The sequence below is a fragment of the Stenella coeruleoalba genome (assembly GCF_951394435.1).
Source record: "Stenella coeruleoalba genome assembly, chromosome: 19".
Classification (NCBI taxonomy): Eukaryota; Metazoa; Chordata; class Mammalia; order Artiodactyla; family Delphinidae; genus Stenella; species Stenella coeruleoalba.
Genome location: NC_137165.1, coordinates 53,822,065 through 53,842,545, shown reverse-complemented (window position 1 = coordinate 53,842,545; position 20,481 = coordinate 53,822,065). Strand labels below are relative to the sequence as shown.

General features: G+C 59.0%; 1 protein-coding gene across 1 annotated transcript in view; it reads left to right on the top strand.

The window, feature by feature from the left end:
- Positions 1 to 661: 661 nt before the first annotated feature.
- The window catches only part of ITGB4 (integrin subunit beta 4), a 30,789-nt gene continuing 10,969 nt past the window's right edge, over positions 662 to 20,481 (top strand). Inside the window, exons 1-26 of the mRNA XM_079904300.1 lie at positions 662 to 875; positions 4,313 to 4,401; positions 5,418 to 5,500; positions 5,742 to 5,843; positions 5,995 to 6,199; positions 6,890 to 6,986; positions 7,172 to 7,343; positions 8,724 to 8,987; positions 9,308 to 9,397; positions 9,689 to 9,811; positions 10,222 to 10,386; positions 10,562 to 10,638; positions 11,358 to 11,560; positions 13,520 to 13,623; positions 13,744 to 13,842; positions 14,017 to 14,146; positions 14,888 to 15,010; positions 15,100 to 15,206; positions 15,969 to 16,002; positions 16,179 to 16,370; positions 16,632 to 16,735; positions 17,051 to 17,109; positions 17,241 to 17,264; positions 18,264 to 18,412; positions 18,507 to 18,686; positions 19,528 to 19,676. Of these exons, the coding sequence (XP_079760426.1) occupies positions 4,323 to 4,401; positions 5,418 to 5,500; positions 5,742 to 5,843; positions 5,995 to 6,199; positions 6,890 to 6,986; positions 7,172 to 7,343; positions 8,724 to 8,987; positions 9,308 to 9,397; positions 9,689 to 9,811; positions 10,222 to 10,386; positions 10,562 to 10,638; positions 11,358 to 11,560; positions 13,520 to 13,623; positions 13,744 to 13,842; positions 14,017 to 14,146; positions 14,888 to 15,010; positions 15,100 to 15,206; positions 15,969 to 16,002; positions 16,179 to 16,370; positions 16,632 to 16,735; positions 17,051 to 17,109; positions 17,241 to 17,264; positions 18,264 to 18,412; positions 18,507 to 18,686; positions 19,528 to 19,676 (3,114 nt within the window). The 5' untranslated portion in view covers positions 662 to 875; positions 4,313 to 4,322. The remainder of the gene's footprint in view (positions 876 to 4,312; positions 4,402 to 5,417; positions 5,501 to 5,741; positions 5,844 to 5,994; positions 6,200 to 6,889; positions 6,987 to 7,171; positions 7,344 to 8,723; positions 8,988 to 9,307; positions 9,398 to 9,688; positions 9,812 to 10,221; positions 10,387 to 10,561; positions 10,639 to 11,357; positions 11,561 to 13,519; positions 13,624 to 13,743; positions 13,843 to 14,016; positions 14,147 to 14,887; positions 15,011 to 15,099; positions 15,207 to 15,968; positions 16,003 to 16,178; positions 16,371 to 16,631; positions 16,736 to 17,050; positions 17,110 to 17,240; positions 17,265 to 18,263; positions 18,413 to 18,506; positions 18,687 to 19,527; positions 19,677 to 20,481) is intronic.

Below are 20,481 nucleotides of genomic sequence, written 5' to 3'. Positions count from 1 at the left end.
GAGAGGGTCCAGCTCGAACACACTTAACCAGCAGCACTTGAAAGAGGATTGGAGGGGTCAGATTTGTGAACCAGCTTGTCAAGAACAGCTGTAACGATTCGAGTGCCTACTCCACGTCAGGTGGGTGCTGCCTCTTGATGGGTATTACTGACACTTTAAGAAGGTTCAATTAGCTTGCCTGAAGACACTCAGGGAACCAGTCCTTGCTCAGATCTCCCTCTGGGCGCACGTGCGTGCGTTGGAGAGTGGGGAGAGGCCGAGAAGACCCGGTGAATGGCTGACCTGGCTTGGGGCAGCCCCGGGGCCCATCCTTCGCGCTGGCGCAGGGAGGAGCGAAGCGGTGCGCGCGCTCGATCGCCGCCGGGCTGTGTGTCTGCGGCTTTAACTAGATGGCTCCCAAGGGCAGTGGGGATGGTTCACAGTCTGGAGGAGAGAGGGCGGCAGTCCGAGAAGGAGGCTAAGAGGCCACCCCCAGCCCGGGGCAGCCCAGCACCCGAGTCTGCAGCCTGGGGTGGGGAGGGGAGGTGCCGCTCCCGGGGCCGGAGAGAAGGGGGTGGCTCCTCCCCGCCCCCGCCGCGGTGGGTCGGGGCGCGGGGCCGGGCTGCGCGGGAGCCGCAGCCTTTTCCGGGGGGCGGTCCGGAGGCGCTAGCGCACGGCTCCTGCCCCGACAGGTGCGCGCCGCGCGCAGGAATGCGGTCTGCCTGACTCATCAGCTCCTCCTTCCTACCTGCCGCCCAGCCCATAAAGCGGTCCCCTTCCCGCCGCCGCCCGCCCTCCCTGCAGTCCGTCCTCTGGACAGTCCCGGCTCGCCCGCGCGCCGCCTCCGGAGCCGCCGAGCGGAGCCCAGCGCGGGGAGGGCGCGAGTCAGCCCCAAGGTAGGTCCATCCTCGGACCGCGGCAGGCGGCCGGGGCACTGGCGCGGGGCGGGAAGGCAGTCCCTCCGCACACCGCACTCCCCTCCAGTGCCTCGGGCCGCCGGGACTGGGCGCTCATTCAGGGACCTCCGAGGGGAGAAGAAGGAAGTGAGCGCGCACCCCAACTGGGCAGACCCGCGGGGAGCTGATTGGTGGGCCGGGTGGCTTTTGTTTCCCCGGCTCTTTCCTTCCTGAAGGCTGGCCGCCCGTCCCTTGGGTGGATATGTGGGAGAAGTGGGCAGGGGCCAGGCAGTGGCTGGCAGCCTTACCGGGCTGGGCCCCTCTGGGGTTCAAAAAGAAGCCCACCTAGAGGCAGAGGCCCTCCCGGCTTGGCTGTGCGGTGCCACAGTCCGTCTGGGGTCTGGGGAGTCCCTGACTCTCCTCTTCTCTTGGCCCTCCTCCCAAAGTCAGCTCAGGACACCCTTCCTCCAGGAAGCTCTCCTGACCTCATCCAACACCCCTGGAGGCTGTGCCCACCACTGTAAACTCCTCCAGAGCCAGCCCCCTTTCCCACCCCTTTAGCCCCGGGTGGGCCTCTGGTTGTAGGCGGGGGGCCTCTAGATGGCTCCCAGAGGGCAGCGGCAGGGCTCCTGCTTCTCCCGCATGGTCTTGCCACACCCTGAGCCCAAGTGTGGGCATGGTTGTTGCTGCCTCGGAAGGAGCTGGAAGTGAAGACTGAGGGGCTCCATCCTGGGGGCTGAGTGGGGAGAGGAGAGCCGGAAGGACAGCAGGGAAGGAGTGCCTATCTCCTTGGCCTTGATTTCTGTGGGCAATAGAGCAGCAGAAGGGCCAGGAAAGCAGGAAGGGAGAGAACCACGGAGGGCAGGTGCAGACATGCAACAGGGGTCCCGTGGGTGGGAGGGAGGGCGGGTATGGGGAGAGCGCTGAGCCTACGTTCACGTGGGTCACAGTGTGTGTCCAAGAATATGCACGTCCCTGTGCCTGCAAGGCCTGAGTGTGCCGCGATGTGATAACACCGGGTGGCAATCACATACTTCCGGGCCCCGGGTGGTACCTAAAAAGACCCTCGCAGCCTGGGGACCCAGAGTAGCCTGGAGAGAACGTTTCCCGAGGGCTCTGCCCAGCCCGCCGCGGCCAGCCACCTCTTCCAATAAGCCCACGATCCTAACTTTTATGTGAAACCTTATTATTTTTAACACCAACAACTACTTTTAAAACTTTTTAGGGATTTTCCTTGGTGGTCCAGTGGTTAGGAATCCACGCTTTCACTGCCGGGGCCCGGGTTCAGTCGCTGGTCGGGGAACTAAGATCCCACAAGCTGTGCAGGGAGGCCAAAAAAAAACACAACAAACTTTTTAAACACAAGTTGAGTCAAACACAACACTCCTGAGTGCAGAACTAGTCCCCAGCTGCCACTTTAGAGCCTCCGAGTATAAAGTGAAGGCTAAGTGGGGGGTGTGCGCTGCCCGGGTCTCACCCGGGATATGGGGACAATGCAACCATCCCCACTGGTTCCTGTACAGATTAAGTGGCAATTATGTACGTGAAGTGCTGGGCACTTGCCCACTGTGTGCCCAGCCTGGGGGCACAGGAGGGTGAGTAAAAGCTGGGCTGGGCCCTCCAGTGTCTGTACCTGTGTATGTAATGGTGCCCCTGGGAAGCCTGGGTAAGGCAGCCTATATTGTGTAGTGTGTGGGTGTGGTGCCTATGCCCCAAGGCTGCAGGAAAGTCATTTCCTCCAAGAAGCACCCCCTTGGCTGGCTCAGAGCTCCCTTACCCCAGGCCCCTCTTAGAGGGTGGCTCCTTCCCAGCAGGCTCTGCCTGCGATGTGTTGGAGCTGCTAGTGCCTCCTGGGAGCCACCTGCCTTGGAGCGACGGAGGCAATGCCTTCCTGCAATGCCCCCCCGCCCCCGGCTCTCCCCAGCCATTTGGGGGCCTCAGTCTCCCAGAGCCTGGGGCTGCCCCTGCCCCACAAGCCAAGGACTGAGCAAAGATCCAAGGAGGGAGGGCCAGTAGGCATGGCATAGTCTTGGGCTGCTGGGTGACTCTAGAGAAAGAGGAGGGGGTCCTAACGTCAACTCTGCCGGCCTGGTGGCTATGGCCAGCCCCTTCTCTTCAGCAGGCTACCCATCTTTTATTTATTTGCTTGCTTTTTTTTTTTTTGCGGTACGCGGGCCTCTCACTGTTGTGGCCTCTCCCGTTGCGGAGCTCAGGCTCCAGACACGCAGGCTCAGTGGCCATGGCTCACGGGCCCAGCTGCTCTGCGGCATGTGGGATCTTCCCAGACCGGGGCACGAACCCGTGTCCCCTGCATCGGCAGGCGGACTCTCAACCACTGCGCCACCAGGGAAGCCCCTAAATTTTTACTGCGGTATAGTTGCTTTATAATGTTGTATTAGTTTCTTGCTGTACATACCCATCTTTTTTTTTTCTTTTTTTAAATATTTATTTAGTTGTACCTGGTCTTAGTTGCCACACGTGGGCTCCTTAGTTGAGGCATGCATGTGGAATCTAGTTCCCTGACCAGAGATCGAACCCGGGCCCCCTGCCTTGGGAGCGCAGAGTCTTATCCACCGTGCCACCAGGGAAGTCCCCATACCCATCTTTTAAAAGGCCTCAGGGACGCCGGTGCCTGCCCCGAAGGTCACTAATGAGTTGAGATGGTTTAATGGTGAACCAAAGGCAGATGTGTCTCCTGGGGTGGCTGGCAATGCGTGTGTGTGTGAGTGGGCAGGAGGGGCTTGTAATCTAGCTCAAGGTTAATTTTTGAAAGGGTGATCTGCTCAGGGGCCCCCAAAACTTAACTCTGAGGCAGACAGAGGTGGGGAGTAGGGGGGGACCCCTCCTCTGATGGGACAGGCAGCCATTGCAGAACTTAGCTGAGTGCAACAAGTCTCCTCCTTCCTTTCTCAGGCCCCAGATATTGGGAGGGGCCCCCTTCTTCCCAGCTGCACCCTCTCACCAAGAGGCAAGTGGGCCAGGACAGAGAGGGGACAGGAAGGCGGAGCCAGGATCCTCTAGGGTGGCCCTGTCCCTGCCAAGCCTGACCCAGGTCACTGGGTTCTGAAAGGCAAAGGCGGAATAAGCCCTGTTCTGCCCTCGGGGAGATCAGCACAAGAGACCTGGCATTGGGACAGGCTCAGAGCCCAGAGTCCTCAGTGGTGAGAGGGTGGGGGCCTCCCTGGGCAGGGCATAGGCCTGCAGGACATCTGGCCACTCCAGAGACGACAAGGAAGGGGGCAGTGGAAAAGAGGAGTCAGGGGCCCTGGGCCCTGCCACTTGCATGCCAGGTGGCCTTGGAACATCACTAAAGTTCTGTAGAGCCTCAGTTTCTACATCTGTGCAATGGGAATGATGGCGCTTAGACAGGGACCCAGTGAGCTGACACATGGACCAGAGCTGTCAGGCATGGTATGTCGATTGTTGCTGTTATACAGGAGGAAGAGGATGGCAGGGCCGCATCCCAGCTGGTGGACCAGGCTGTTGCTGGCAGCCCTGCTGAGCGCCAGCTTCCCCGGGGACATGGGTGAGTCGGACACACCCCTGCAACACCCCTCTCTGTGGTGGGGGCTCAACTTCCAAGGCACTGCCCTTAAGTGAGGGCGGGGGCTCTCATGGAGTGTCTTACCCAGACGCTCACTCAGCCATTCAACAAACAACCACCACCCACCTTGAAGGCTGGGGAGCCGTGAGCCTGAGCCGTAGGGCCCAAGAACACCCAGGAGAGGAAGGAGACTTGGTCTAGAGGAGGGAGAAGACGTCCACTCGGAGAATGGAGGCGCTCGCAGGATGTACGGAGGCTTGGAAAGCTGAGTCGAAAAGTTTTAGAGGAATTTGGAGGAGAGAAAGGTGATCACCACCTGCTCTGGGAGTGTCTGCAGTCGGCAAAGGGCTGGAGCCCGCTCCTACTGATGAAATTTTGCCTGTCAGTGGAGGTCATGCTGAGAGCTTGAAACAGACCATGGTGGGAACATTTACACCCTGGAAATTGGCAAAGGCTGCAAGTCAGGGCTTCCCCGCCCTCACCGGAGCCCTTGCTAAACATTGACAGTGCACCGTTGCCTGGAGCCCAGGAGACCACCCACTAGTGCACATAATAGGTCCTTACTGTGATTTTAACTGAACAAAACCAAAGGGAATCCCAACCTTTGGAGAAACTGGAGTTTTACCTCATTTATTTACTAACAACTCACTGTGTGCAGGGCTTGGGCTAGGCACTGGGGACACAGTGATAAACAAGACAGAATCCCTTTTACCCTGGAGGAGCAGGTGAGGGGGGTGGCTAGGGTGTCCCCACCAGCGCCTCGGTCTCGGCCCCCACCATCCTCGCCTCCAGACTTGAGTGGAGAGTCCAGGTGTGAGACCTGGCTCTGCGGGTTTCTAACTGTGCGACCTGGGACTGACCACGTACCTGCTGGCCTCCATTTCCCCGTCTGTAAATCGGGAGAGAATCCCCACCTCTTTCAAATGAGGTTGCACAAGGGAAGGGCTAGGCAGTGGGTGAGGCGCATCTCAGTGGGCACGCCCATCTCTGCTCCCCAGCGAACCGCTGCAAGAAGGCCCAGGTGAAGAGCTGCACGGAGTGCATCCGCGTGGACAGGGACTGCGCCTACTGCACGGACGAGGTGTGATGCCGCTGGGGCCTAGCCTGGGCCACCTTCCCAACCTGCGTGCCCCACCCTGCTACACCCCACGCCTGGGCTCTGGCCCACACTTGCCCCGCCCTCAGCCCAGCCTCAGGCCAGGCGGTCGTGGGAGAACAGGCAAGGGTCAGGAAGATCGGGGTGGTGGGGTACAGGATAGATCCAGGGTTAGGACAGCCAGGAGAAGGGCACTGCCCTCCTGACTCCATCTCCTTCCGGCCAGATGTTCAAGGAACGGCGCTGCAACACCCAGGCAGAGCTGCTGGCTGCGGGCTGCCGGCAGGAGAGCATGGTGGTCATGGAGAGCAGCTTCGAGATCACAGAGGTGCCCAGAGTGGGGGCCGGGGGGGCTGGGCCCTCCAAGCTCAAGGCTGGCTGTTTGTGGGAGGCTATCGTGTCCCCTGGCTGAGCTGAGAGGTATCTCCCTCAGATCTGGAGAGACCCTCCAGCCAGGTGTCCCCCTTCCCTGGACACAGGAAACGCAGATCGACACCACCCTGCACCGTAGCCAGGTGTCCCCCCAGGGGCTGCGGGTGCGGCTGCGGCCGGGAGAGGAGCGGCACTTTGAGATGCAGGTGTTTGAGCCCCTGGAGAGCCCCATGGACCTGTATATCCTCATGGACTTCTCCAACTCCATGTCTGACGATCTGGACAACCTCAAGAAGATGGGGCAGGATCTGGGTACGGCGCGGAAGACAGCAGGGCAGGGCAGGGCATGGAGAGAGTGGCCTCCCCAAGCTGGCTGGACACCTGCTCAGGAGGCCAGGGCTCAGGCTAGCTGCACCCATTCCTCAAGGAAGGACAGGACATCTGAGCACCCCAAGAACTCCTTCCCCCCATTCTCAGAGGCGGGTCCTGTGCAGACCCCAATAACCACTCGGGAGTGCAGAGAAGGCCCCAGCCGGGTGGGAACCAGAGCCCTCGGGTCCTTTTTGTGTTTTTGGATGTGCTGCGCTTCATGGCTTGCGGGATCTTAGTTCCCCGACCAGGGATTGAACCCGCGCCCCCTGCAGTGGAAGCTGAGTCCTAACTACTGGACTGCCAAGGAAGTCCCTCCTCTGGTGCTGATACGGAGGGCACCAGCTGCCATGAGGCTGAGGTTAATTCCCAGCTCTGCAGACGGCTGGTCCAGCTCCCCGGCCGCACCCTCCAACTAGCTGCATGCACAACTCTGGGTCCCCTGAGTCCCATTTCCCTCATCCGTAAATAAGGACAAGGGCTGTCATGTGCGTGAGCTGACGCCCAACATGCAAAGTGCTGACAATAAGTTGTTCTTCCTCTTCCTCCTTCCCAAGCCAGCCCCCGGCCCCTGTGTTGATGTGGGGTTCTTGGGGCTCAGCTGCCCCCTCTTTTTTTGTTGTTGATGCCTAGCCCAGGTCCTGAGGCAGCTCACCAGCGACTACATGATTGGATTTGGCAAGTTCGTGGACAAAGTTAGCGTCCCTCAGACAGACATGAGGCCCGAGAAGTGAGTGACCGAGGGGGCAGGGGTCCTGGCCAGGTGGTCCACGCCCTCTCCACCCAAGCACTTTGAAGTCTTCAGGTTGAAATGAGCCACGGGGGCGGTCCCTAGAGAGGGTGGGCAGGGGGTTGGGGGCATCTTCTCCCCTGACTTTCTCCCTCCCTGACTCTCTCCTTCCCACCTCCGCCCAGGCTGAAGGAGCCCTGGCCCAACAGTGACGCCCCCTTCTCCTTCAAAAACGTCATCAGCCTGACGGAAGACGTGGAGGAGTTCCGGAACAAGCTAAAGGGAGAGCGGATCTCAGGCAACCTGGACGCCCCCGAAGGAGGTTTCGATGCCATCCTGCAGACGGCCGTGTGCACCGTGAGTGCCGGGGCAGGTCCTGCCGGCCTAGACCCGGCTGTGCTTTTCAACAAGGGCATGAGCTGCCCACTGGCCTGCTCTGGTACCAGGCTGGGGCCCCCATCCCCTAAGACAAGCTCAGACCCACTGGGGGACCCTCAATTCCAATCCAAGTTTAGAGGTATCAGGGCCTGAGCAGTCACAGCCTGGTTTTGTGTTGGCCAGTGAGGCGGACATGAGTCTTGGGATTCTGGAATCTTCAGTGCCCTGAGGCCAGCCTCCCACCCAACCTCCCTGTTAATACCCGTCTCCAGCTGTGCTGGAAGAGGGCGCCTCTTTTTATGTGCACATCAGTTTTTTCATTTAAAGAATAATGTATCCACAGACAGAAAAGAAAATTCCCTGGCAGTCCAGCGGTTAGGGATTCAGCACTTTCACTGCCGGGGGCCCAGGTTCCATCCCTGTTCGGGGAACTAAGGTCTCTCAAGCCACATGGCGTGGCCAAAAAATAAAACAAAATTAAAAAATAAGAAATAAAAATGAAAATAATGTATCCATATTACAGACAATTTGGAAAACAAAGAACAGAAATTGCCCATAATTTCACCACCATCAGACAGACAGCCACTGATACCCCACCAGCATATTTTGTTCCCTTTTCCTTATTTTATAGAGTTGGAATCAGTGTACGTATAGTTCTGAAACTTGGTTTTTTTTTTTCACCTAATGCTATCATAAACATTTTCTCTTGTAATACATGGTTTTCAAAATCATCCCATGTATTTCTCTTTTTTTTTTTTTTTTTTGCGTATGCGGGCCTCTCACTGCTGTGGCCTCTCCCGTTGCGGAGCACAGGCTCCGGACGCGCAGGCTCAGCGGCCATGGCTCATGGGTCCAGCCGCTCCGCGGCATGTGGGATCTTCCTGGACCGGGGCACGAACCTGTGTCCCCTGCATCGGCAGGCGGACTCCCAACCATTGCGCCACCAGGGAAGCCCCGATCCCATGTATTTCTCAAACAAATTGTCACATGCTGCTTGCTGTACCTATTTTAACTCTTCCGCTGAATGCTGCATGGTGTACATTTTTCTGTGCAATTGAGATATTCTCGCAGAGTGGTTAAGACCTTGTGGGGACAGCTGCATGAACCTGGTTCACATCTTGCGTGGCGCCCACTGTGGGCACAGCCCCTGCTTCTGTTTCCCACTTCCCATCGCTAGTTTCTGTTTATGCCCGTCATCACTCACGTGCTGTCTGTCACGTGTGTCATTCGTGGGGGCGTCAGGCTGTTAATCCTGTGTCCTCGCTGAGCCCCGTGTTGGGACGTGCTTTCGCTGTCACTGTGCACGACGCTGTGACGAGTGTCCCCTGCTCCACGGGCACCCCTCCTCGCTCTCCCCAGAGGCACATCGGCTGGCGCCCCGACAGCACCCACTTGCTGGTATTCTCTACCGAGTCGGCCTTCCACTACGAGGCGGATGGCGCCAACGTGCTGGCTGGCATCATGAGGCGCAACGACGAGGCGTGCCACCTGGACACCACGGGCACCTACACCCAGTACGGGACACAGGACTACCCGTCCGTGCCCACCTTGGTGCGCCTGCTCGACCGGCACAACATCATCCCCATCTTCGCAGTCACCAACTACTCCTATAGTTACTACGAGGTGCGGGGGCCGGGGCCTCACGGGGCAGGATGGGGGCGAGCGGGAGGGTCCGTGGAACTTCTCAGACACCCCCATCTGCCTTCCTCCCTTCCTTCCCGAAACTTGGGATGGGCCCCGGTGGGAAGAGGAGTCCACGTGCCCATTCCCCAGCCCCCCTCCCAAGCAGGTGGGGGCTGAGAGCACAGGCTCTGGAACGCACAGCAGGCGCCAGGCCTTAGCTTCCCCATCTGCCAGGTGAGCGAACCCCGGAGGTGTTGTCTGGATTCAGAGAGATGACCCTTGTGGGAGGCTGAGCCCCGGCCTGGCGTTTTCTCCCGCAGAAGCTGTCCTCGTATTTTCCCGTCTCTTCGCTGGGGGTGCTGCAGGAGGACTCTTCCAACATCGTGGATCTGCTGCAGGATGCCTTCAACGTGAGGGCTCTGGAGTCTGAGCCTTTCTGGGGAGGGGCTGGAGAGAAGGCTGAATGGCAGAGGACTGGGAAATAGGACAGGAGGGAGGAAGGGTCTTCTGCAGTCCTTGAGGAGCGCCCCCTGGGCCTGGCCCCAGGTTCCTGCAGGCTCTTCTCCCTTGACCCCCACCCGCCCCCGACCCCCGCCAGCACCCCAGGCCTCCGTGTAGGTGGGAGTGCAGCACAGATAGGCCAGGCCAGGGTGGGTGAGCCCGGGGTACCCCCAGGCCATTGATCGCCTGCTCTCTTTTAGCGCATCCGCTCCAACCTGGACATCCGGGCCCTGGAAAGCCCCCGAGGCCTGCGGACGGAGGTCACCTCCAGGATGTTCCAGAAGACGAACACTGGGTCCTTTCTCATCCGGCGGGGGGAAGTGGTACGCCTCCATGGGGGTCCCGGGGCAGGGGAGGACGAGCACAGCGGCCTGCGGGGCGGGGTCTACCCGAACAGAGGTCCAGAGCATGGCCTCCGGAGTCAGATCTGGGTTTGAAGCCCTCTGGATCAGCCCCTTGGCGTGTCCTCATCTATATAGTGGAGACCAATCAGCTTGGAGCTCAGGATTGCTAAGATGAGTGAATGGGCCAAAAGCAACCCTGGTTACTGTTGGTGCTATTGTCACCGTGGCTGTGCCTGGAGGGAGCAAGTTCGCAGCCCTGAGGAAGGGCAGGGAGCTGGGTGTCGGGGGCCAGACACATCCCTGGAGCTTGAGGGCCTAGAGACTTCAGGCACGACTGCCCCCTGGTGGTCTGTCCAGGCCTGCCTTGCCTGACAGTGGGGTCCCTGCAGGGCACATACCAAGTGCAACTGCGGGCTATCGAGGACTTGGACGGGACTCACGTGTGCCAGTTGCCAGAAGCGGACCGGAAGGGCAACATCCATCTGAAGCCCTCCTTCTCCAATGGCCTCAAGATGGACGTGGACATCGTCTGTGACGTGTGCTCCTGTGAGCTGGTATGATGCGGCCCCGTCAGGTTGCGGAGGGAGGGAGAGGCTAAGCCGACCACCCCAGGGCCCTGAGTAACACAGCAGAGCATCCTGTGGCCACAACTCCCTTTCGGGGTTCCCTGAGGGGCAGCGTCCAGCGTCCCTCGCCGCCCCCAGCCACCCCACCATGATTTCATTCCAGCAAAAAGAGGAGCGGTCACCTCGCTGCAGCTTCAACGGGGACTTCATGTGTGGACACTGTGTGTGCAGTGAGGGCTGGTGAGTGTGGGAGGGTGAAGCCAGCACCCAGGATGCCAGCCGCTCCCAGAGAAGGGGCTGGGCACACCAAGTAGGCTGCTGAGTGTGGGTTGGCAGCTGGGCATAGAAAGGGCTAGGAAAGGCGTATGTCTAGTTGGCAGGTGGATTCGGTTCAAAGCACTTTGAAATTCATGGATATGGGAACTCCCTGGTAGTCCAGTGGTTAGGACTCAGCAGTCTCACTGCCGGGGTTCCGGGTTCGATCCCTGGTCAGGGAACTAAGATCCCGCAAGCTGCCTGGCGTGGCCAAAAAATGAAAAGAAATCTATGGCTATATAGGATTACCGCTGGAAATACGCGTAAGAATCAGGGCAGTGGTGGCCGTTAGGGTGTTGTGGGTCGGACGCAGGAGGGAGACGTACTTTACCCTCCATCCCTTTTGGGCCTTTAGTATCTGAGCCATGGGCACCTGTTACCTGAGCAGACGGGAGTCATAAGAGAATGTTAGCAAGAGCAAGGGCTTTTCAAGCTTTAAGACATTGAATAAGTTTGTCGTGACTTGAGGAAGGGACAGGAGGAGGGTCTCAGGGGACTGAGGTTTGAGTCTCAGCGCAGCCCCTGCTGCCTACGTAACTCAGACCCACAGGGGCCCACTTAGAGCCTCAGCTTCCTCATCTGTAAAATGGGATGGTGAAATCTTTCCTGCTGTGCCGTGCAGAAGTGACTGGCTTCTCCCGCAGGAGCGGCAAGACCTGTAACTGCTCCACTGGCTCCCTGAGCGACCTGGCGCCCTGCCAGCGGGAAGGTGAGGACAAGCTGTGCTCGGGGCAGGGCGAGTGCCAGTGCGGCCACTGCGTGTGCTATGGTGACGGCCGCTATGAGGGTCAATTCTGTGAATACGACAACTTCCAGTGCCCCCGTGCCTCCGGGTTCCTCTGCAACGGTGAGCTACTGGCCCAGGTGGGGTGAAGCCGGGAGGGTGGCCTGGGTGTCCAGCCCCTGCCCGCCGCCTCTGGCTCTGCCATCAGAACCCATGTTGGGAGAGCCTCGCTGGGAGTCGGGACCCCCATGTTCAGGCCCAGCCCTCCTCCAGATTCCCTGAGTGCCTCTCCTAAGTCCAGCCCCAACCTGGACCTCTCTCCTCCTCCGCAAACTTGATGCCCAAGGCCCCTGCCAGCATGAAATCCCCATTGTGGAATGTCCCCCTGAGGTCCTCCAGCCCGTGCCCACCCCCTTCTCCACTCTCCCATCCCACTAGAGTGGGTACCACCCAGCTCAACCTCAGTGATCGGTGGTATGTGGCATGGCGATCTTTCCTCTCTCGGAAGCTGCTACATCTCTAGCAGACAGGGCCTGGAGTAATGCATCCTCTGTAGCCCCACAGGGCCTAACACAGTGTGCGCCCAGGCCATGGGTACATAGCCTGGCCAGGGCTTCCGGAGCTGGGCAGGGGTCACAGAACCCACAGGGGCCATATGGAAGTATTGAATGGGCAAATGGAGGAGAATGAATGAAAATCCACTCACCAAATACTTATTAAGCCCCAACTGTATACTTGCCACGGGGGGGGTCAAGACCCTGCTTTTCTATCCTTTCCTCCGTTCTTGCTTTTGTCTGCCATTTCTTCTCTTCACCTGCCCACCCCAGGGTGTGCTCAGAGAAATGAAGGGAGAACCCAGGACGTCTGGAGAAAGGCAGACATTTGGCACAGGCCAAGCTGAGACAGGAGGGGAGGGAGATGCAGGCAGGAAGGAGGCAGGGCCAGACTGCGAGGGGCTTGGGTTCCAGTCCAGGATGGGTCCAGTTTTAGTGTAGTCCAAACTTTTTCTTAAAAGGCTATACATTAAATATTTTCAGCTTTGTAAGCTATATGGTCTCTGTCACAACTACCCAGCTCTGCCGTTGTAGCAGAAAGCAGCTTTAGGCAATACACAGGCAAATGAGTGTGGCTCTGTTCCAATAACACTTTTGCAAAAGCAGGTGGTAAGCTGGATTTGGCCCACAGGCTGTAGTTAATCAACCCCTATTCTAGTAAGGATATTGGACTTCATCCTTTGGACAAAAGGGAGTCACTGGTGTGTTTCTTTTTGTGTGTGTGTGTGTGTGTTTTTAATACATTTATTTATTTTTTATTTATTTTTGGCTGCATTGGGACTTCATTGCTGCGCGCGAGCTTTCTCTAGTTGCGGTGAGCAGGGGCTACTCTTCATTGTTGTGCGTGGGCTTCTTATTGCAGTGGCTTCTCTTGTTGTGGAGCATGGGCTCTAGGCATGTGGGGTTCAGTAGTTGTGGCATGCAGGCTCAGTAGTTGTGGCACACAGGCTTAGTTGCTCTGCAGCATGTGGGATCTTCCAGGACCAGGGCTCGAACCCGTGTCCCCTGCATTGGCAGGTGGATTCTTAACCACTGCGCCACCTGGGAAGTCCTCACTCGTGCTTTTAGTTTCATTTTCTAACTCTTTATATGTTAACCTTGTAACCAGCCACCTTGCTAAACTCACTTACGAAATCTAATAACTTATTTATAGATTCTTCTTGCTATTTTGTGGCATGTTTCTGATACTTGCAAATGATGACAGTTTTTCATCTCTTAACTTTCCAAAACTTATGTTTTATTTCTTTTTCTTACCTTGTCGCATTGGCCAGGACTCATTAGAAGTTCTTAAACAGGGGAGACACATGATTGTGTTTGTGTTTTGGGGTGATCTCCCCAGCTGCAGAGTGGAAGGTAGAAGGGCACAATAGAGCAGGAGAAATGGAGAGAAGGGAGTTCCAAGAAAGCGACGAAGAGATGGCTCTGCCCCTGGCTGGAGACATCCTAGCTCCCAAGGCAGCTCCAGCCAGTGGGCAGCCTGGACTGCAGGTGCAAGTGTGCCTCTCCTCTCCCCTCCCCTTCTCTGCAGACCGAGGACGCTGCTCCATGGGCCAGTGTGTATGTGAGCCTGGCTGGACAGGCTTGAGCTGTGACTGTCCTCTCAGCAATGCCACCTGCATCGACAGCAACGGGGTAGGCCTGGGCATGAGGCAGACAGTGGGGGGCGGTAGAGGGGGCCCCAATCAAGACCACCCTTCCTCTCAGGCAGGGGTGGGGGCACAGCTGGCTCACTGGTGCCTCCTCTTGACTCAGGGTATCTGTAATGGGCGTGGCTACTGCGAGTGTGGCCGCTGCCACTGCAACCAACAGTCGCTCTACACAGACACCATCTGCGAAATCAACTACTCAGCGGTGAGGCCAGATTCACTGGGTATGGGCATGGGGACCCTAGGCACGGGGCAAGACGGACAAGAGGGGCTGAACCTGGTGCCAGAGGAGCTGCCCGAGGGTGTGACGTGGTGGGAGCGGGCCTGGCAGGGGCCGCTGCCCAACACAGTGCCTGTCTGACCCTCTTCGCCCACCCAGATCCGCCTGGGCCTCTGTGAGGACCTGCGCTCCTGTGTGCAGTGCCAGGCGTGGGGCACCGGTGAAAAGAAGGGGCACGTGTGTAAGGAGTGCAGCTTCAAGGTCAAGATGGTGGATGAGCTTAAGAAAGGTATGGGGCAGGGAGAGAGGACTAGGCAGGGGGGCTTCCGATGGGGTAGGTGGTGTCTCTCATCTGGGCAGGGCTGTGGAGCTGGGTAGGAGGCTCATAATCCAAACTGAGGACATGCAGTCCAGAAAGAGGGGTTCCAGACCTGGGAGTGGTCACAGAACCCAGACAGGTCACACAGACCCAGGTAGGGGCCACACAGTCTGGCCAGGGCACCCAGACCTGGGGAGATGGCTTCTGGCTTGGGCAGGGGGCAAAGAGCTGGGTAGGGCCATGAACACGGCAAAGGCCCATAATTGGGCCGTGGGGGCTCACAGCCTCCTTTCCTCTAGGTCAGAGAAGTGTTCTAGAAGGGACTTCCCTGGCGGGCCAGTGGTTAAGACTCCGCACTCCCGCTGCAGGGGGCATGGGTTCGATCCCTGGTCGGGGAACTATGATCCCACATGTGGCCAAAAAAAAAAGAAAAGAAAAAAGAAAAACGTTGTAGAAGCCCAGCTCCTGAGCGATGCCCAGGACGGGCACAGATTTGCAGCCTTTGACGCTCCTGGAGGGCAGCCCCCGCCTTGCCCCATCTGTATGCACAGTTTGCCGGGAACTTGCGTTCTTCCCCAGGGAGGTGCCTCCCACCCTGTGATGGGCGGGCTGGGCCCCAGAGTAGGGCCGTGGTGAGGAGCGGCCACCCCACCAGGCCCTAAGGTGCTCCGGGGTGGGGTTGGGTGCCCTGCCGACCGTCTGTGGGTGCAGCGGAGGAGGTGGTGGAGTACTGCTCCTTCCGGGACGAGGATGACGACTGCACGTACAGTTACACCGTGGAGGGTGATGGCGGCCCCGGGCCCAACAGCACCGTCCTGGTGCAGAGGAGGAAGGGTGAGCTGGAGGGCCGGCCGGGGGCGTGTGGGTGGCCTGTCGGGCCCCGGTGGGGGAAATGGCACCGACTTCCTCTCCTTCCTCCCTAGACTGCCCCCCCGGCACCTTCTGGTGGCTCGTTCCCCTGCTCGTGTTCCTCCTGTTGCTCCCGGCACTGCTGCTCCTGCTCTGCTGGAAGTACTGTGCCTGCTGCAAGGTGGGGGCTCCCCCAGGGTCTCCCCCCGCCACCAGGGTCCCTGTAGGTGGCAGAGGCCAAGCGAACCCACATGTTCTGCCCAGCCGTGGTGCCCTCCCCACGCCAGCCTCTCACCTCTGCCAACCATCAGTGGCTGGATACCTGGGAGCCCCTGCCCGGGGGTCAGCCACATGCAAAGGGTCACGAGAGCTAACAGGGAAGGAAGGGCTCTGCCCGCCAGGAGCTGACAGTCTACTGGGGAGGAAAGACAGGAGACAGGAAAACATGGAGGACGGCATGCCATGGGATACTGAATTGTAGGGAGCAGAGACAACTCTCTGCAGTAACCCCCAGCGTTGTGGGATATTAGTGTGTGTTACAGAGAAAAAGAGTTCTGTGATCAAATACATTTGAGAAAGCGGTTTCTTCTCTGCAGGACTTCTCAGAGCCTTTGATCTAGTTGTATGAATAGTGAAACTGTAAGGGGAAGGAATTCCGTGCTTCCCAAATGGGTTTGATCACAGAACCTTTACTTTCCAGAGTATACAGCAGGGCCAGGGTCCCCTGGCACACATTTGGGGAACCCTCTGCCCCATCACCCTCTGTGTACCACCTTGTGTGCCACACACCTAGACCCCTGCAGCTGCCTGGATATCCTGGTGTCTGGGAAGGCACCTTTGCCCCCTCTGGACCGTTGGCATGGGTGGCAGGTGGTGGTGGAAGGGGCTTACCTAGGCTGGGGTGGCTGTCTCAGCTCTCATCCTCACCCACCTTGTCTCCTAGGCCTGCCTGGCCCTTCTCCCGTGCTGCAACCGAGGTACGGGCCAGCATCAGCAGGGGTGGCGGGCTTCTGCCCGCTCTTTCTTCCAGCTGGGGTGGAGGGGAAGTGGGGGCCGAGTCTGGAACAGAGGTGGGAGGCCCCGGGGTCCCACCTGCAGGGGTGTGGTGGGGAAGGTCTAGGGAGCGGCCCAGTGTGAGGACCCTGTCCCGCAGGTCACATGGTGGGCTTCAAGGAAGACCACTACATGCTGCGGGCGAACCTGATGGCCTCAGATCACCTGGACACGCCCCTGCTGCGCAGCGGGAACCTCAAGGGGCGCGACACGGTCCGCTGGAAGACCACCAACAACGTGCAGCGGCCTGGCTTTGCCTCGCATGCTGCCGGCATCAACCCCACGGAGCTGGGTGAGGGCCAGGGCTGGGCACCACAGGTCTTGGCGCTGCCCTTAGGGCCCAGGGCACGTTCACCGCTGCTCCAGGTCCGGGATCACACCATTCCTATTTTCTCTGGGTATTGGGTGCAGACACAGGCCTGGCTGCCTTCTATCCCTCCTGATGGTGCTATAAGCCTCAGGTGCTCCCCTATCCAAGCATGGCTCCTGGACGGGGCTTCTGCGGTGCCCACTGTGCAGGGGGCTGACGACACCCCTCCCTGCCTGCCCCTAGCGCCCTACGGGCTGTCCCTGCGCCTTGCCCGCCTTTGCACCGAGAACCTACTGAAGCCTGGCACCCGAGAATGTGACCAGCTGCGCCAGGAGGTGGAGGAGAACGTAAGGGCCAAAGAAGCCGATCGCAGGCAGCTGGCGTCTCTGGGCTGGGTGTGAGCCAGGTGGCGGGAGGGCAGAGGGAAGCAGCTGGGGAACCTGGATTCTTCCAGGCAGGAAAGAAGGGCTTCCTTGGACATGTGCCTGGCCTGGGATCATCCTGGGATCTGTTCCCTGTAAATGCTTCCAGAAGGGTGGAGGCAATGTGCGTGCCCATGGCCACGCCCCCAGCCCACCCCGAGAGGTCCTCTGGGCCTAGATGGCTCTGGGTGGAGAGGCTCCCCCAGGGCCCGAGCCTCACAGCCCTTCCTTGTCTGGCAGCTGCACGAGGTGTACAGGCACATCACAGGCGCGCAGAAGCTCCAGCAGACCAAGTTCCGGTGGGTCCTGGGTGCCCGGGGTTGGGTGAGGGTGCTGCCCATATAGCCAATGCCAGGGGATCTCCCCCAAGCAGATCGTGCCTCCACCCCAGGGACCACCTGGCTCACGTTCCCCACTTTGTCCTCCACAGGCAGCAGCCCAATGCCGGGAAAAAGTGAGTCGAAGACACACAGGTGGGGTAGTACCAGTCCCAAGTACCTGCCCCCTCTGCCCCCTCCCCCACCCCAATCTCCATCTCCATCTTCATCCCACTGGAAAGGAGGGCTGTCTGTCTGTCTTTGGGTAGGACCTTCATTGAGCAAATACCAGTATGAAGCCCTCACCAAAAGCCAGCCCCCGTACTAGAACAGGAAAACCACAGGGAACCAAGCAGACCCAGTCCTTGCCCTCGTGCCGGCGAGAGCCCCCTACCCAGTACCCGGGATAGCCTGGTGCCCAGCTGCAGCCCTCCTCCGACGCCAAACGCCTTGATCCTGGAGGCACCGCTGGGTGCCAAGAAGATGGTCCAGTGGGTGACACACCTCCTTCCCAGTTCCTACCCCAAGTCCCAGCCCCGCCAGGGGAAAAGTGGGGGTGGGAACAGCATGTAGAGAGGACAGAACTGCGTGCGCAGTAACAGAATGCAGCTCTCACTGAGCACATCACCTTCCGTGAGAACCATTTAGACCAGCATTTTGAGTGCTTACAACGGGCCAGGCCTTGTTCTAAGGGCTTCATGTGTGTGGTTCTCTTATCCAGGTAGGTACCATTGCTATTCCCGTTTTATAGTTGAGGAAACCGAGAATCAGAGAGCTTAAGTAGCTTGCCCAAGGTTACCTAGCTGTTAAGATATAGAGCCAGGATTTGAACCCAGGCAGTCTGGCTTCAGGGCCTACACCCTTCGCATCTTTGCTGTCCTGACTCTACGTTTGCTTCAGCAGCCCTTCTTGGTGAGGTGGGTGGGAGCAGTAGCCTCATTTCACAGATGAGGACGCTGACTGCAGGGTGAGGGGGCCCACCACGCTGGGACCAGCCTGGGCCTCTAGGACTGTCTGGTTCTGATGACTGCCTTTTGCTGCCTGGAATCTTGTCCCCTGATGGAGAGAGGACAGGTAGGCCAGCCTGTCCAGCCTCCTGGCCGGCCTGACACCTCCCCACCCAACCCCGCCCCCAGGCAGGACCACACCATTGTGGACATGGTGCTGATGGCGCCCCGCTCGGCCAAGCAGGCCCTGCTGAAGCTGACGGAGAAGCATGTGGAGCAGGGGGCCTTCCACGAGCTCAAGGTGGCCCCTGGCTACTACACCCTCACTGCAGACCAGGGTAGGTGGCCAGGCTCCCTGTGCCCCTCCCTCTCACCTCCCGCCCCTGTGCGGCCCCCTGACCCCCATCTGACGTCTCCCCACCGCCTGCGCAGACGCCCGGGGCATGGTGGAGTTCCAGGAGGGTGTGGAGCTGGTGGACGTGCGGGTACCTCTCTTCATCCGGCCTGAGGACGATGACGAGAAGCAGCTGCTGGTGGAGGCCATCGACGTGCCCGCGGGCACTGCCACCCTCGGCCGCCGCCTGGTCAACATCACCATCATCAAGGAGCAAGGTCGGTCAGGGTGGGGGGAACAGGGGGGCCAAAAGGGAGGCTCTGGGGTCCCTTGTTCCTCCTCAATCCAAGTGGAAGTGGGGCCTGGCCATGTGGCCTAGGCAAGTGACTTAACCTCTGAGCCTTGGTTTCTCCATCTGTAAAATGGGTATCAGGCTCTTGTGAGGAGTGTGTGGCTGTACGTCTCTGCACAGTGCCTGGTAGTAAGCACTCAGTGTGGGAGCTTCTCTTATAATCACCAGAGGGTGCTACGTCCTCCTGGAGCCATTGCACATCCCTCTCCTTGTTCTTCCCCTATGACCTTTGAACTTGGGAGACTGAATGGGGCCCCCCTAGGATGGCAGGGCATCAGAGCAGGAAGGGGACTGGGGCCTCCCTCTGCCCAAGCCTATCTAGAGGGGTGAGCAAGGCGTCACACCACTGTCACCCACGGTGCCTTCCCTGCTGGTTCCTCGGGGAACCTGGACTTGTTGATAACCATCTTTCCGGCGCCCGGAGGGTCTGTTCTGGTCCCTGACCCCTCCTCCCCACCTGCTCCAGGACCCCAGGAGGGGGCGTCCAGGACTTAGGCCTACTCTGCCTCAGCTCTCAGTCTCAGCTCTCATGTCTGGTCTTGCCCCTGCCCGGCCTCCTTTCTCTGCCCTGACCCTTCCAAGATGTTAGTTGGACACTGTTCCAGCCTTGTCAACTTTTCCTGGAAGACTTTTCCAGCCCCTTCCTCTGCCCTTCCCCAGAGAGGGGTGACAAGCAAACTCCTGGAGTCTGGGCTGGGCCAGAGGGAGGGCGGGGGCTGAGAAGGGACTGTGGCCAAGACCCCTGATCGGTGCCTGGCTCCTTGCAGCCAGCGGGATCGTGTCCTTTGAGCAGCCCGAGTACTTGGTCAGCCGCGGGGAGCACGTGGCCCGCATCCCCGTCATCCGGCGTATCCTGGACAATGGCAAGTCTCAGGTCTCCTACTGCACGGAGGACAACACAGCGCAGGGCAACCGGGTGAGTCTGCACCACGGGGTCAAGGGCACATCCCAAGGGCCCGGTGCAAGCAGGACATGGGGGCTGCCTGAGTCTGGATGCTGGTGGTGCCGCTGGCTGGCCTCCCAAGGACATGTCCATCTGCCCGGCCACCCTGCACTGGCACCTAAAGTGCCAGTGACGCCCTGAGTGGGGTCTCATCATGTCTAGACCATCCATGTCCCCCTCCCAACATCCCAGGATCCACCAGGACAGCCAAACTCTCCACAGAGAAATAGACACCTCCGTCTGCCCCTGTCCAGGGACTCTGGGCTTCTTGACGTGGAATCACAGACCCCATGTCCCTGGGCTGTCATTGCCGGGCAGGCCGTCTCTGGGCCGTGCCACAGGAGCAGCCCTTCAGGGCAGGGAGGGCCGTGTGGTAGGGCAGTGTCCCCTTTGTCACTGGGCCCCAGTCTCCGGGAACTGCCCAGTCCAGGTGGTGGGTGTGCTTGGATTGGCGTACAGGTCTGTTTGTTTTTCTAAATTTATTACCAACATTTTATGTTTTGTTTTGTTTTTTGGCCATGCCGCATGGCTTGTGGAATCTTAGTTCCCCAACCCAGGGATCGAACCCGAACCCGGGCCCATGGCAGCGAAAGTTCAGAGTCCTAACCACTGGACCGTCAGAAAATTCCCTATTACCAACGTTTTTTTAAACTAATTTTTATTGGGGTCTAGTTGATTTACAATGCTGTGTTAGTTTCTGCTGTCCAGCAAAGTGAATCAGTTATACCTGTACATACATCCACTCTGTTTTAGATTCTTTTCCCATATAGGTCATTAC